At 41.7% G+C, this 16,594-nt stretch overlaps 2 protein-coding genes and 1 long non-coding RNA gene across 17 annotated transcripts in view; 2 read left to right on the plus strand and 1 right to left on the minus strand.

The window, feature by feature from the left end:
• nfixa (nuclear factor I/Xa) overlaps nucleotides 1-795 on the minus strand; it is a 110,417-nt gene extending 109,622 nt beyond the window's left edge. For all 14 annotated transcript variants that reach the window (XM_078945858.1, XM_078945991.1, XM_078945869.1 and 11 more), the window contains exon 1: nucleotides 516-795. In XM_078945858.1, the coding sequence (XP_078801984.1) occupies nucleotides 516-518 (3 nt within the window). In that variant the 5' untranslated portion in view covers nucleotides 519-795. The remainder of the gene's footprint in view (nucleotides 1-515) is intronic.
• Nucleotides 796-831: 36 nt separating this feature from the next.
• LOC101173766 (transcription elongation factor 1 homolog) overlaps nucleotides 832-16,594 on the plus strand; it is a 62,301-nt gene continuing 46,538 nt past the window's right edge. Inside the window, exon 1 of the mRNA XM_078946113.1 lies at nucleotides 832-966. Within this exon, the coding sequence (XP_078802239.1) occupies nucleotides 941-966 (26 nt within the window). The 5' untranslated portion in view covers nucleotides 832-940. The remainder of the gene's footprint in view (nucleotides 967-16,594) is intronic.
• On the plus strand, nucleotides 2,111-5,164 carry LOC111947534 (uncharacterized). Of its 2 annotated transcripts, XR_002873398.2 has the most exons (4): nucleotides 2,974-3,090; nucleotides 3,906-3,980; nucleotides 4,282-4,335; nucleotides 4,413-5,164. It is a non-coding gene; the product is annotated as an uncharacterized LOC111947534 (long non-coding RNA). The 2 variants fall into 2 exon arrangements; XR_002873397.2 differs by having other exon boundaries at nucleotides 2,111-3,980.

The following is a 16,594-nucleotide window of genomic DNA, read 5'->3' on the forward strand; positions in this document are numbered from 1 at the left end:
ATTAATTATGATAAGAAATATCTTTTGATCGGATTTGCTGAATGTAATCTTTTTGTGATCATTGATATTCTATAACTGCGCAAAATCCTATCTTTCAATTATTATTTTTGATGTTTTTAACCAACCACAAAAAAAAAACGTGTAGTTGCATCATATTAACAGCAAAATCCAAATTTTCTTGGGAAAAATGTAAGAATTATAATCATATCAGTATCATACCGTGTGATCAATCATATCTTACCATCCAACAATCATTGCTTGCTTTGTGCAAAAGAGTTGAACATTGAAACTTAAGTGTGAACCTGGCAGGTTGAGACGCGCGCGCACACAAACACAGGTGTGGTGCAGCAGCTGTCATCACGCACGTTGACAAAGTTCTGATCTACAATAAAAGGCTGAAGGGGGGAAAAAACTGCGGGGACGCACAACTACACTAAACCCCCGTTTTGTTTTCGCTCTTATACACCACCATATAGACGCAACAGAAAGGAACTATTGAGTTACACAGCACGTACCATTATAGCGTGGGGAGATCTGCCAACCCTCTCAATGCCCCATTTTCCTTTAAAAGTTCAGCTTCCAAAAAAAGTAAGTGAGGGGGAGAGAGCACAGAGAAGGAAGACTGGGGTTTCTTCGCTGTTGACGGAAGCAGAAAAAAGGACCTTTAAACAAGCGGGCCTCAGGCCCAGACAGAAGAAAAGAGGCTCTTTCAAAAGTGGGTCCACTTTGCAAGAGATTGGAGGAAAAGAGGACAGCAGTTCCGAGCCCCTTCGTCTGCCGCTGCTTGGCGTCAGATTGCACCCATGTCCAGCGGGAAGAAGTCAGCGAGACGCGTGCGTCAAAAGTCCCGACGACGTGCGTCTTTCAGTGGACGAACTTGTCCAGCAGACTGGGAGACCCTCAACAACCCCCTCGGAAAAAAAATAACACGATCAAACTGATGGATAGCGGGAGAGTTGCGCTAAAGTAAGTTATATTCTTTTCTTATTTTTTTTCAAGCGTAATATTTGGAGTCGAGCAGGTTCTGTTTCCAAATGTGTCCAAAAGCAGCAATCTCCCACGCTGCACACCCGATCTGTTTTACCCTCATCTCTCTCTCTCTCTCTCCCTCTCTCTCTCCCTCTCTCTCTCTCTCTCACTCGTGCGCACGCACGTAGGATTACACACAAGTGTCTGTGAGCCGGGGTTGAGGTTGGGGGGGGGGGGGGGGGGCAGACACCCCTGGCCCCTTGCCGCCTCCTCTTCAAAGCTGACGAGACGAACGCGCGACTTCGCGCTTTTAATGTCCGCGCAGCGAAGTGTTGCCGTTCCGGACTCCGACTGCGCGCTCGGTGCGTAAAAACAAAGCTCCGCGCGCGCTCTTACCGCAGCTCGCTGCCTTTTTCTTCAATCTCCCCCTTCAAGAAATAAGAAAAAAAAGCTGCATCTAAGTCACTCACCTCCGCAGTATGTGCGCACACCAAATATTATAATTGGGGCGGTTGTTTACAGTACAAGGCGGGGTGATTGGAGCGGCAGCGTGGAAGCGCCGAAATTTCAGGTGAATAATTAATAAAGCGAGCGGCGTGCAGTCTGTCGCGGTGAGCTTGGAGCGACCAGGGGAGCAGCTGCAGCTTTGGGAGCTTTACAGGAGGAGTAGAGGCTGAATTGCGGACTGTGGGGATTAAGGGCTGCTCTGGCTTCCACCTTGGGCCGACATGACGGTTTCAGGGGTGTCACCGAGGGCACGTCCGGCCACGAAGCGTGCTACTCCGGGTCTTGATTGCTGTGATGCAGAATGTTCCAAACTCAGAGCAAAGATCGGGCAAAGAAAAGGTCAACATGTTGGTTTAGGGAAAACCACACATAACCAATAAAAAAAAACGTTATTTTTGAAGCCCAGAACCTTATCATCTGGTCAAGTTAATTATTATTTTTGATTTATTTTATAGGTTTCCATTTATTTATGGAATAAAAGTAAAGACGTGTGTTTTATTTTTATATCGGATAAGAACATTTCCCCTTTTGACCCTTTTTCCCCACAGTCCAAAACCATGTTTGAACAGCGATGTGCACGTTGTTTGTCTTTTTATGGACCACCTGTCCAGGCTGCACCCTGTCTGTCCCCTGAGGACTCTGCCCAGATGAAGCTGTTGAATAGAAACTGCATACTTTTCAGAAATGAACAGAATTATAGGTGAGTTTTTAGGCTTTTTTTCCCCTTCACTGGTCAGTTAACGCGCGTAATGACGCAGCAGGGTTACATGAAACTAAAGTGCGAACTTAAGCTTCAAATACACAGTATACCTGCAAAGGGCCCTTATCACGAAGAGTCAGACAAAAGCTGTACTGTTTAAGAAAAAGTCCATCCTTAAGGCCACAGGAACATAATCCAAGAGCACACTTGAACGTGGTTTCATATTGTTGAAGAAAATGACCACATTTACATAAAATCAGCAGAGAAAGAGAAAGGCAGGAAGAGTCTAAAGATCAAATTTAAACTAAGTGTTAAAAGAAAGCAAAAGATATACACTGAAAAAACGGGAAAAGTGGGGTTGTTCAATTTACAAATAGTAAACATGTTTGTTTAATATGAACAAATTATGTTTACCTTCGAAACATAATATAATCTTGAAAATCACACATAATTTCTTGCTGTGTTACTTTTATGTATTTAAATCATGTTGACAAAACATGAAATAGTTCTGCTTGATCCTTTGCCCCTTAATTTTGGATAAGTAAACCCCATCGGTGAAGAAGAATTCCAGGAGGGGAAACTTTGCAGTCAGCCATTTTAGAGAAGCTACAAGCACCTGCTCTGGCTGGAGGAACCTAAAAAAGGTAAGTTAATTTACTCTAACAAATTAATTTAAGAAAGTGGAAGGCCTAAATGTATCATTAGTGTTATTTTTTCCACGGGGAAGAGCTTTGTAATCCACTTTTGTCGTAGTTATCAAAGTTAAGGCTCTGCGCGCCACTTTTGTCCCTGCCGGCCGCAGCCCTCGGACGGCAGGTAGGGGGAGGTGTGTGTGCGCGGTAAATTGTACTTTCACGTTGCAGGCAGATTCAGCTGTAAACGCGGTGATTTCAAATGATGTACGGGGAAGAGTGGTGAGTAGTTATGCCGTAGGAATTCGCTTTTGACAGAGGGCAGTGGGCGCTTGCGGGCACGGCGTTTTTTTTTTCCACAGTCAGAAACTCTGCCAGGGGAATTTTCATCGTCACTAAGTGGATTTCTTTTTGCTAAATTCTGCGTTGTGGAGACCGAAATTGAAGGAAAATGTGAAAAGCTATCATTACTATTGTCATTATTTAGTTTTTCCATACCGTTCCACCATGAGCTAGTTTAAGGACAGCATTATTTGACCAGCAAACAGCAGCGCACTTCTGTCTCAGTCAGCTGTCAATCATTCTCCGTGCGCGTCTCGTGCACAGAATGCGTTCGGTGTGTCCAGTTTACATAAATCTTTGGTTTCAATCAGAGCTTTGTTTTCATTCTATGATGCTGAACATATTTTTATTTTAGCTTTGAGAGTTTAATGGAGTGAAAATATTCATGTCCTTTTGGAACAAGTGTATAATGTGTCGTAAAAAGTTTACAGCCTTAGTTATATTAATGTCTGTAATACTACTTCACAGATTCCCCCTATTTGATAAATTAATATGGGAATCCTTTATGGGTGGGGGGATTAGCTACTCCCGATCTGCTAGTTTAGTTTTGCAGTTTCCATCTCAAAATTCGCGGGTTCTCATTAAGCGTGGTTTGAATCCTGTGGGGGGAGGGGGGTGTCAAATGTTCTTTCTGGTCTAATTTCTTAAGAATATTTTTGCAGCTATTGATTTCAAACCAATGCATATTTAGTTAGTAAAATTATACAACAAAGCTGTGGAAGTGTCACTATATTTATTTCCTGATTAATTTACAGAGCTCATCACACAACACTTCCAACTGCTCCTCCCTGATCATGCTGGGCTCCATGCTCCAGTCTTCACTGAGTCAGGTGGGTCACCATGCATTTACTATATATTATTGGAATTATTGTCTCCTGGATTGTCATAGAATCGGGAGGTAATCAAGATTGCCAGCCCTACTCTTTACACGCACCTTTTATGCAGAGAGATACATACATAATAAATAATGAAATTGATGGTTATCCCACTATCTCTGTTAACATGACACTAAGGATATAATGATTTTGTTAACACAGTAACTATAACATTTATTGATGAGCCAAGGGTAAGAATTGTATTTTTCCAAAGTTTTCATGTGAATTAAATTTTTTTTGACTCTTTGTATTTCAGACTGCTGACCTTCTCGCCAATATAAGCAAGTTCAGGGGTTTATTCAAAGTACAGGTGAGTTGTGTAATCTAGACGCTTTAACTAAACTTCAAATGTGAACTGTGCACACAAATATCTTCTGTGTTCTTTAGAATGAAGACCATGCAGCACTCCAGGAGGCAATCGAGGACACCACGGTGGAAATTTCCCTCCTAATGGAAACTGGCAGTGGTGAGGAAGAGGACATTCTCGTGGTCCACATCTCCCAGGCTGTGGGGGTCGACCCACCAAGTGTCTGAGTGGCAGTTGCCAAGGCTTTTTTGGCCTTATTTACAGCACAAATCTGATTACCATCTTCATCTCAGAAACACCTTGTCATGGGGCCCGTGGCTTTGCTCCTGCTATGATCTCCTGGAGGCCCTTCCCTTCTTGAGCTCTCCCGCTGGTCACAGGTGTTCTGTATTATGTTGATTGGTTTTTCTATTTATGCAGTGTCTGATCTTGTTTCTGTGTCGGAGCATCTTCGTTCTACGCTCTGGTGTTATGGTTCTCTGGCATTAAAGCCCCTTCGAGTGAACTATTGGATTTGGGTCGTTCTTCCTGCTCTTGGGTTCTCTCCCTTGGACATTCCGTCACACACCTTTGAGGTAATCCAAAAAAAACTGTATTAGAGTTGTAAGGCAAAGTGGTTTCTAAGGTTTCAGGCTTAAAGATCCGACTCTTTGAATAAAATGACCTTTAAATAGTTTAACTTTTTCCTAAGAAGGGATTCCAGCTGTTTGCTTTGGCTCTGTTATCTTCTGTTTAATAAAAATAGTAAGCCCAATTTATTGTGATTTGTCATTTTATGCTACACTGTAAACATATTTTTCAAGTTTAGATAATAAAAAAGTTAAATCTGAAATTTGTGTTCAGTGTCATATGTTCATTGGATTTTCATAATGCACAAGAAAGTATTTGCTTTAAATAATAATCTGCAATTTTATTTTTCAATTTAAATTTTATTACAATAATTTATAAATTAAATGAACTATGTAATTTCAAACAAATAATAGTGTTTTAAATGTTTGAAAAAATTATGGTAAATGACATAATAAAATCTTGTTTGTTAATGTAAAATTATTAGGTGCAGAAACAAAGAAGCATTCATTACGGTAGAACATGATTTTATTATGTGCAATAATTATATTGGTTCAACATGATTTTTTTGCGCGCAACCGATGTCCATGATTTTTTTATGTCAATCCAACAGGTCTTTTTTTTCAGTGTAGTAAGTAGAATATTTTTTAAATAAAACTGTTGAATTTTGTGTGTGAAACTCTTTTTGTTGGAGTTTTTTTCCTCGAGCAACAATCGATCCCAGACTCATCAGTGAAAACACCAGACCGCCCAGTTTCTGTCTGCAGAATCTCACCCTTTTTCCTCCACGTGCCGTGGTCCGCCCTCTTTCACATCTGATGACATTCCTGCAATATGACGGTTTATCAATAATTCATCGTTGGCCTCCCCACACATTTGGTTACATGAATTACTCATCTGTCATCAATTTGTCTTTTGTTTCAGTATAATTTTCATTATTCACTGAAGCATTAAAATGCATTTGTGGAGGGGAAAACATATGTGTGTTTAAGCTTTCATTTTGGTTTTTCAATTTACAACAGACATCAGAAAATAGGCCACAAGTGACCACACGGTATTTAAAACCATTAAGTTATAAAAAAAAAACTAAATATCACTGGAAATTAAACTCTTAAAAATGAATTTCTATTGCTTTTGAAATATAAGGAGGAAGAGGAAAAACTAAAAAGTTCCAGGCAGAAAAACTAAAAAGATTTGATAGTAAAACAACAAAAGCTATGGAATATTTATCATTGTATCATTTCTTTATTGAAAATTTGGATTTCAGTATACTAATGCATTTAATATAATTTTAATAACATTTAAGTAACATTTTATTTTGTAAATCTAATTTTACTTTGTTTTCTTGGCTGAAGCTGCTGAGTCGCCAGCTCGCTCGCACGTGCCCCACGGCCTGCTTGGAAACATACCAGTTGATTGGAAAACCTCCCAAATAGTGCCCATAAACCCCCCAAGCAAAAACCGCAACACAATTTTTTCCTTAATTCTTAATGAATGTACAAATAAAAGTCAGTGTGCGCGCACACTGAGACCACATACAGCACAAGCCAACTGCGGTTGGAGAGACGCGAGAGGCCTGACACCTGGTGTGTTAATGCAGTGACAATAACATACAATTCAATAAAATAAAAAGGAAAATAAAATAGATTACACGACGTGTAAATAAAATAAAAAATAATAAAAAACAAAAAAATATATTGACAGTTGTTCATTTAATTCCCTCCACCTATAAAAGCGAAAATTAATTGGTTCAGAAAGCAGCAATCTCAACCACGTGATGATTCCATATAAAACAAATAAAATTTCGTATAGCGATGGAAATTTAATTAATAATGCGTGACTAAATTCATGACTAAATTAAAAAGTTGACCTCAATTGCTCATCAGAATGAATGTTTTATACAAACTGAAATATTTAAAAATGTTTGCTGAAAATCTGCATAACGCAACCGAGAGGAAACGTATTGCTTTTATTATTATTATTATTTGTCATTAATGTGGCTTAAATAATAGCTGATAATCCCTTCTTGTGATGCAAGGCACCATATGTTTGTAGCGGTTGACCTCATTTTTTTATTGTCACAATAATTTCAACAACAATTGATCCCATTAAAATGTAAAAAAAATACCAAATTGACAATATAATCAGCAGATTTTTAAAAAATAAAATATTACTTTCTGCCCTGAAAATCAAAGTAAATATCAAAATAAAAGCCTGAAAAATCGCAGAAAATAAACAATTCTGTTTTTTTAAATAAATGGGACGCAAAAAATAAACAAAAGAGAGTAAAATAAATGCTTTTAAATTAAAGTGAGGGGTTTAGTTGGCACACAGCGGCCCTAATCACGGAGGACAACTTGTAAGAGTCAATCAGGAGAGGCGTGGGGTTAATGAAAGCCTCAGCGCAGCTCCCTGAACCCCTGAACATTTTTGCAGACCACAAAGGCTGTGACTCCACGCTGCTTTAAGACCCCACACCTCACAGGGAAACAGCATGTTGAGGATTCAGGCAACAGTCTTTTTTTTTTTGAGCCCAAAGGGCAACTCTGAAAATCTAAAAATAAATATTTGAGTTTTCTAATGGTTTACATTATTTGTTGAATGTATTTTTTTTGAAAATCTTGTTGATGTTTTATTAAGAAGGAAAAAAAATCTGAACCATAAAAATGGGCAATTATTAACTAATTTTAAGTACATTAATAATAATGAAATATTTTTGTTTTTGACCTAGTGATAGACCCAAATAATTTATCCTTCCTTTGAGTCATTAAGTCAAGCTTGCATTTATTATGTTTTATTAGATCATTCATTTTGAAATGACAGATTATCTTTGACACAAAAAAGGGAAATATTTTACAAATTAGACATATTATATGCAGAAGTTTGAGAAAAAAAATCAAAACTGACCAAACTTCTGTTGAGCAAATAAAATACCAACAGATCCTTGAACGATTTTATTTGGAAAGAATTAAAAAAATGAAAAAGTGAATGAAAAACATTCACATTTAAATATATTGGTTTTACATTTACACATGTGTGCAAATTTGATGGTTTGCTTTAAGACTGCACAGCAACAGTCAAACAAGACATGAGAAATGCAAACCGGAGGCCTCATCCTGATGCCAGTCAGTCTCTTAAATCACTTTCGGCTGGCTCTGGACTGCAGCGCTGCTTGCAGCCTGCCGCACTGCCCACTGCTGCTTCTGCTGCTGCTGGAGTGAAGCTCAGGGAAAGTCTGGCTCCCAGCAACACAACAAACACTCTGCACTGCCACCAAACATCACACGCAGTGGAACTATTATTTTTCCTTTTTTTTTTTCTGCAGCCGTTATCCCTCTCCTTGCTGAAAGACGCGGCTGAAGGAATTCTACATCTCCATGCAAAAAAGAAAAAAAACGCAACAGGCGCTGGAAAGCTGCAGAGAAAAAAAAAAAGAAAAACAAGGCCCTTTTTGTCTGGGCTGGCCGAGGTCTTATCCCCGTACTGCAGAGTGTTGTCTAGCATTACAAATCTCAAGTCCCCAGCCCGGATGGACGCAGGAGGTCTCCCTTGGCCCTGCTCTCCTGCTCTCAATGTTTGCATGCTCTGCCATGCAAAAAAAAAACCACAAAAAAAAAACCACAACAAAACAACAAACTGATGAGGCAGTTAAAAAAAGAAAGAAGGAAATATAGGAGGAAGGAGGCCGTTTTCAGCATTTGTGTGGAAACAAAAAGAGCACAGATCTGTCTGTGCTTTGGTGCAATGCAAAGAGAAAGGCTGAGAAAAAAGAGTGGGTACCAACCGGCCATTGGAAGGGTGAGGAATGCCCGGCCCTGGCAGGGGATAGAGGGGTGGAGGGGGCAGCACGTTGTCGCCCAGCGCATTCCCGCTCCACACTCACAGAAACTTTTTAACCTGCACATTTTTCAAGCAGCAGTTTTGCTTTGCCCACTTGACTGTAATCGCCCCGCTCTCACTGAGATTTATTTTTAGGATAAAGTAATGAAAAAATTGAAAAAAGTGATATAATTAGAAAAATAAGAGGAAAGAGTTTGTTAAAATCCTGGAAATTCTGTATTTTTCGGTGAGATAGAAGGTCTGGCTTGAAACCTGCATGGTTCAGGGCCTCCATGTCAGGAATTTCCTCAGTGCATGTAGGGGTTTTGTTTGGGTGCTCCTGCTCTCCAAACAGGCCTAAGATGTGCATGTTGAGTTGACATTGCACCAACGGTGTCCAGCCTCTGGCCTGGTGACAGCTGTGACAAGCCAGATCACAGTAAGTCTGGGATGAAGCAGCTTATAAGCACAATGATTGTGCCGTGTGGCTGTACACTGAACCACAGCACGGCTTAGGACCCATTCACCTTCATGATCTCCACCTTGACTCAATAAAAGAAAAAGGTGGAGGAGAGTTTGTGTTTCTTCATGAGGCTTCCTACTTGTTAAGACAAAATTAAAGTAGAAAAGATTGGAGTACATTTAAAATGTGATCATTGAATTATATTGCTTTTTCAAAGCATATCTGAAAAGAAAAGTGTTAAAAATACAAAATGTCAAAATAATGGTGGTGATAAATGATACATTACAAAATAAAAAAGATGCTTTGTTTCTAGAGTGCGTCATTTGAGGCAATGTTAGCTGGATTTACTCAACGATGGAATGAAACATTTCTGTGGTTTCATTTAGCTGGACTTGATTTAACCAAAACATTTATTTTTAATTATTGCTGTGGGCACCAACTTTTCCCAAATTTCACTTTGAGTTTATCTTGATTTGAAGGGGATTTTGCTTTTTGTCACAACTCTGCAAAGATACTTTTGGAGGAAAAGGAATCTGCACGGCGCACACAGGCGGCTGTATTTGTCAATTGTTTTGCCTGAAAACAAAAGAGTTGGAACATTAACTTCCCGGGCCTTGGACTGGTTCTGAAGTATCTCTCTGAAAAGCTCTCCACATTCACAAAATGGCAGCTGCACAACTTTGGTGCCAAACTTAAGCAACATAATAAATAGACTGGAAAAAAAATGCAAATTAGACGGTATGGAAGGTCGTTGACTGTGAGGATTTGGGCAAAATCTTTTTTTTTTTTTGTGTGTGTGTGAAAATATTGCGTTTCATTTTAAAAAGGTGTGTTTACAGAGAAAAATATAAACATGTTGTAAACAAGTCTTTGGAGAGAAAAATACACAATGATGCAGAAATAAACTGTGTGGTGAAAATAAGGTTTTATTCTTTCCAACAAATTTTGTGCATGCTTTTATGTTTCTGTTTGCTGCTTGTAGCTCATCCAAAGACCTGAATAAATCTGTTCTGGTCCACCTCTGCTCACTGTTTAGAGTCCAACCTGTCCAGTGTTTGTCCAGCTGCAGATTTAGCAGTGAGAGCTGAGAGACGAACATGCAGCACCGGAGTAGAAAGTCCAGCGGGAGGATGTGAGAACCGTTTGAGTTTCTGAAGACTCACATAACCTTTCCCAGAATTATTTAGAGCTGCAGCCCGTCTGTGTGTGGGTTTTAATCGGTGTGGTTTTTTATCACTGTCGGACACTCGGCTCAGCTTTGACATCACGCCACACACGCTTCCAGGAGTTTAAGAGATAAAGCTGCAACACACATTTGCAGGAGCATGAATAATGGGGACATCATTGTTTTAATTTGATGGATTTTCTAACTTTTTGGCTTTTTTTTCTTGTTTTTTGGATTTGATAATAATCTAGTTTTGTAAACGTTATGAAATTTGGTTAAAAAAAACTTTTAAAAACAAATGGGTAATAAAACAAAAGGCATATTGACCGTGAATAGTGAAAAAACACTGTATTTGTCAGTGTATATTTCCATACCCCTCCCCTCGACGTGTCCAACCCGATGGGAGGTGATCCGACGTCTGCTCAGACGGGACGGCCTCAACACCGGGTGAATTTGTACTGGGCTGGGCAGGTCGCACTGTATAACTTAGTTTTAATGTTCCAGTGAAGAGGGGGGAGGAGGGAAGCTGAATGGAGTTTGTGTGAGCGCGCTCCCCCAGGAGAAAAGAGGACTCCTAATCTGTTTTCCTGGCTCCTCTTTAAAGGGAGAGCAAGGCACACTGGAGGCTCCCTCTGATCTGCTGCCCCGTCCATCCCTCACTTTTTCTCTGCACTCCGTCCCTCCTCTCCTCGCCTCCATCATCTGCCTCTCGTTCCCTGTGCTTTTAGTCCTCGTTTCCTCTGCCCCCCGTCCCTATGCTGCCTCATCTGTCGTGTTGGCCCGCTCTGGTCTTTGTATGGCAACAGCCCCCCATCTCCAGATACTGCCTAAGAACCCTGATTCCACTTAATCACTCAGTTTTTTATTAGTTTTCCCTCGCAGGGTATTTTGTGTTCTGTATTGCGTTTATCTATTATGCTGTTTCAGATTTATTGCTTTAGGAGGCAGACTGTGTGGCACACTCCCCACCAATGCGCTACACGATGCTGTGATCTCTCTACATCTGCCCCTCTTTATGCCTGTTTGCTTTCATCCCTTCAAAATTAAATGAACAAATACACCAGGAGGATGCTGCCACACTCACTCAGAACTCCTCTGCTGCTTCATGGTGCACTTCTCTTTTTTTATTTTCCATCACTCTCCTCTTATCAGGCGTCTCAAGGTCTCAACTGCATTTATTCAGCATGCAGTAAAGACGTCAAGGGAGGTGTGTGGCATCAGTGTCACATCCATCTGTCCTGGCATCGTTTAAGCTGCTTTACTGTTCAAATTTCAATTTTCAGAAGAACAGGTAAGGCTTTCTTTGTGAGCACAGATGTCTGCCTTTGAATGCTTTCTTAGTAATCTGCAGGATATTTAAGGTGGCTTAGTGCTGACTGTGGCGTCTTTAAATCACACTGAAGAAGATAAACTGTTTATTGTTTTGTCATTAATGAAGCGCCGGGGAGAATTTTTCAGCAAACAAACTACCGTTGGCGTTTTGCTGCCACTGCTTTGCCCCAGCTTCTCCTAAACAATTAGGAAGCATGGCATGCTGACTGAAAATATTTTGCCCCAAAATGGCGGCACACCATCCTGGCCCTCCATTTTGTTCTGTCACCAGATCCGGTTTGGATCCGGCACCTGACTTGTTGGAGCAATGCTCGCATTTGAACATGCCCTCTGTTCGTGCCCCGCTGTTACTATGCGGCCCTCTTTTGGCCATTGAACGCCACGAGTGCCGTAAACCGGCTGCACCAATCAGAAGGAGGCCCGTGACCGCTGCTCCTACCCCTCCACCCTCTTTCCACTCTGTTTCCAGGGGCTTCCTGTGACCAGACGGGGGAGAAGTTTGGGCCCCGGCCATCACCCCAACCAAATCCAGAACCAAATGAGAGGAGAGACTCCCAGAAACAGGAGGCAGGATGCAATAAAATCAAATTATATACTGCAGCGGAAGCAAAAGAAAGAAATTGACTGTTTTTAAACAAATCTTTTGGGGTAAAAGAAAAAAAAAGATTAGCATGACCTCATCCCTCCCATCCCAACTCAACACCCTTCCCCCTCCCACTCCAGTGCCCCCTCCTCCTTACTTCGTCTCCTCTCCGTTTGGTGGCAACACTTGGTCGGGCACATGGTGAGACAGCTGTTGCAGGGCAATGTGGGCATCTGTGCTGCTATGTAGAGGAGACGGTACTGAGGTGGTGGTGGGGGTGTCTGTGGAGGGGGCAGAGAGCTTTAAAACAGGAGAACAGGACCCGAAAAATTCCAAGAATTATCACTGGATGTTTGGCGAAAGACACTTCAGAGGGAGAAAAGAGACTGAAAGGAAGGAAAATAACCGTCGTCTTCTGTGCCAAGCTGTGGATGAAAAATAGCACCTGTATTTCAAACCACGACAGAAATGACATTAGCATGAGAACAGTAGGAGGAACCGCTCCAAGGTTTGAGTTTGTGTCTTCAGCGCCCAACGCACACATGGCCACCTCACTCATTTTACGCACACAGAACCCACGCGGCTGTCTCTGCACCTTTTCTCTTCAGAGGAATGGGCGTTTTCCCAGGGTTAATAACACATGCCAGGTGCCCGTCCCTCCCTTCACAAATACACATCCACACACAAACGCTCCCATCATCCCTCTGCCTCGTTTCTCCCAACACCTACCACACACTCTTGCCATTTCTCTCTACCCCAAAGCGCCAGCGCGGCCCCACCTCGTGATGCCAAAGTGGGCAGCCTCTGCCTTGGCGGTGCCTGGGCCTTCTGGTGCCCTAGATAGCTGTGTGTCTGTGTGTGTGAGAGCACTGGCCCAGCTCTTTGCGGACACAGCCAGCCCTTTAAACTGTGTCAAGGCTCCAGATGCTGGGAGAGACTGGGATTAACACAGGCGTTTGTATGCAGACACACACAGACGCACACGCAACTCGACAGGCCTGAGTATTGCATCATTCTGCACATGCTGGGTTTCAACAAAGGCCTGAGAGAAGCTCACTCAGAGAAGGGCGAAATGTTGCTCTACTTTAAGCCAACTAAAGCAGAATTGTATCTTGATTTTAAACTCTGACGCTAATAAATAACGCATCAAAGAGAACACAAAGGTTTGAGAGATCCAAGGCAACACACACCGCAATACCCTGGGATGAGGGAAGTGATGCCAACACAGCACCTCTGAGAGCAGATCTGGATTAGACAAAAGGGACCTTGGAAACCCGTCATGCCACCCCCGGTTGTACACCAGCCCTTTAGCAAGGCGCCACAACCCCGAGGGCAAAAATCTACACACTCATCCACAAATATATGCTCACAGGCAGGAATACCAACCAAGTGTCCACCTTCTCTGTCTGTTGTGGAGCGCCACTGGCCTTAGGGTATGCAGATTTGCATGAATGTAAACACACCGACATGCAAATTCCACTAGTAGTTTGGGCAACAAATGAATGACAGGACTGAAGGGAGCGACCATGAATGCCGTCTCCCTGCAAACCAGCGCAAGGCACAAACTAATTGCAAGCAGGCGCCTGTGTGTGAAAAGGAGTGACTGAATGAACGAAATGTTTCTTCAAGCATTCACCAACTCTGCCTCTATATGTCTTGCTGAGCAGCAGTTATGCTGCCAGTTATGGAGTGTTTGCCGTAGCAGGGAGCTGCCTTGGCAACGTGCCCTAATTTAGAGGAATTAAAAAGCACTAGACAGGCCCTTTTGTGGCACCGTGCGCCCCGCTTTAATCTCCCCACGCCTCAGCGGGCACCCACAGCACCAGGAGTTGGAACTATGCCTATATGACCCCAGGCAATATGGAAATTGCCACCAAAAACCTGAAGTAAGGGTGAACCCTGCCCTGGTGCAGAGTGTACACAGACACATGCGCAAAGGTGAAGCTGCACACAAACGGCGCATGAGAGATGAGAGATGACTCCCAGCTCACAGTCCTGCTTTGCACATACTTAAACATGTGATTAAAAGATGAAAAAGTGCCTCATTGCTGCACAAAAATACCAGTCAGCGACACAGCGGAGGCCACAGGAGCTTTAGATGAAAAACTGCGGCTTGATTTGTCCCCTTTGGCACAGAAAGTGCGCGCACACATTCGGTCCGTCACACATCCAAACTTGGTGGGTTCTCTTTGAAGTGCAGGTGAGAGTAATGCTTGTCATGAGGTCATCCATCAGGGCTAATGAAACCAGCAGAGCTCAACGTCGTCTCATTGGGCAGCGCTGCTGGCGCCGCAAGCAAACTCCAGGAGAAATGGACTGATTTAATTACACAGAGAGGAAAAAGGGGGAGAAAAATGAACACACTAACCATGCAGAAAAATGCACTTTGTGTGCAGGTACATGAGCAGGAATAGTCAGGCACCAAAAAATGGATCAAGTAAATTATGCTTATGATTAAAGTAAATAAAAAAGTAAACATATCACCAAATCCACACAATAAAAACTTATTAAAATTATCTTTAGTACTTCATGTGTCAGCAAATGGGAGGATGTGGTCTCCCCTGTCCCTGCATCATTTTGCCTCTCTGCAGCTAAATTCAAAGCATTCCCTCTTTCTGTGTGTGATGCAGACTCACACTGTTCCCGTCCCTAAAACAAAGACCCACTTGGGCCCAAAAGCAGGATGCACTCCCAGCTCTCCCTCTGGTTTTCCAGTCCCCTCTTTCGCTGCTTGCACTCGGTCTGTCCATTTGTCTCCCCACTGGTTTCACTTAATAAGCTTCAAAGGTTTCTGGGCAACATGGTTTTCAAAAAGTTACCCTGGCACTTTGTTGGCTCGCAACTTCCACCTCTTGCTGAGGATATGGGGTTGCCATGGCATCAGTTGGCACATTTTAAAGTAAGGAGTTGTGTATGTGAGTGTGCACGTGTCCATGCACATTTGATGGACATTGTGCCAAACACGCTTAAATACTAAGGCACTGAGAAAACAGAGCAGCTACGCTGTTAAAAAAGTTCAACTTTTATCTGCCAGCTTCTTGCCGCTGTCTTCACCAGTGTACAGAACATATGTATCCATGGTAAATGATTCCAACTGTCCCTCTGATTTTGGTGTTAAGTGTCAAATGGAGACACAAAGTGGAGATTTTTTAACAAGTCGCAGAACTTTGCATTCAAGCTCTGTGTCTTAGTGCTGCATAAACTAAAAACATAGCATGTGTTTGGCTTTGACGTATTATTAATAAACTCTGCAACAGAAGATCTGGCTAAGAGTAACAGCATACGTGCATTTTCTGCGAGTACATTCTGTGTTTGTTTTGGTTAAACTTACCCGTGAGAGTCTCCAATCCAAGTGCAAACTTTAAAATTGGCTCAGGATTTCCACGGATGGTTAATGTTTTCGTGCTGGCGTCTCTCTTTGTTTCTGCTCACGTTGGTTTGTGTGTATGTGTGTTGGGGGGGAGGGGGGTCATGTGTGTGTGAACATTCATTCTTGCATTAATGTCTTTCTTTCCTTTTTACAGTAAGTCTCTGCTTTTTTTGTCCAGTGCACAAAAACACAGAACGAAGCAAAAACGTAATGAATGCAGCTGAAGAAACAGTTGCACTAATACTAAAATTAATCAGATTTCTTTTTCTGATATTTTGCCTTCAGGAAATGTAGTACAGGTGAGCGTATGGGGAGAGAAAAATAACAATGCCGTGGGCCTTGTTTGGCTGATTAAACGACCCTCGGAAAAATTGGAGACCATTTAGGCCTTAACCACCCTCTGAAATAAGAAGCAATCTTAAACTTTTGATCATTTTTGTTGTTCCAGATAAAATTATATTTCTTTTAAGCCCTAGTCCTATAATAGAAGTGAAAAAAAATGCCAAAAAGCTGAGGATAAATTGCCCTTTGCTCGCCCTCTGATGCTTCTCCTTCCCCGTGAAATCGTATCCATCTAGTGGCCTCTAGTGGCTGGAAAACGATGTTACTTTTATTCTTCGTGCTGGACCTGTGAACAAATCAGCATTTAATTTGCCTGACGTCCTTTTTTTTAAGTGCAGGGAGAACTGCTTTACTTCTTGATGTGTTTCTTATTTTACAAGAATCAGCCTTTTGTTTTAGCCCTTGTATGAACCATCACTATCAGACAGGGTTTCATATTATCTCAAATTGTTTTAAACATATTTAAATCAACTTACTATGCAAATTTTTAAACTATATATTTGAGGTAAATAAAAAAGTGACATACATACATGTGAAAATTTTCATTAAAAGACTGTTTTTTTTACATTTCAAAGGAAACAATATTTTTTTGTGTTTCAGTCCTCCAAAACAATTTTTTTT

Source organism: Oryzias latipes, chromosome 1 (genome assembly GCF_053564925.1).
Source record: "Oryzias latipes strain Hd-rR chromosome 1, Olatipes_Hd-rR_3.1".
NCBI lineage: Eukaryota > Metazoa > Chordata > Actinopteri > Beloniformes > Adrianichthyidae > Oryzias > Oryzias latipes.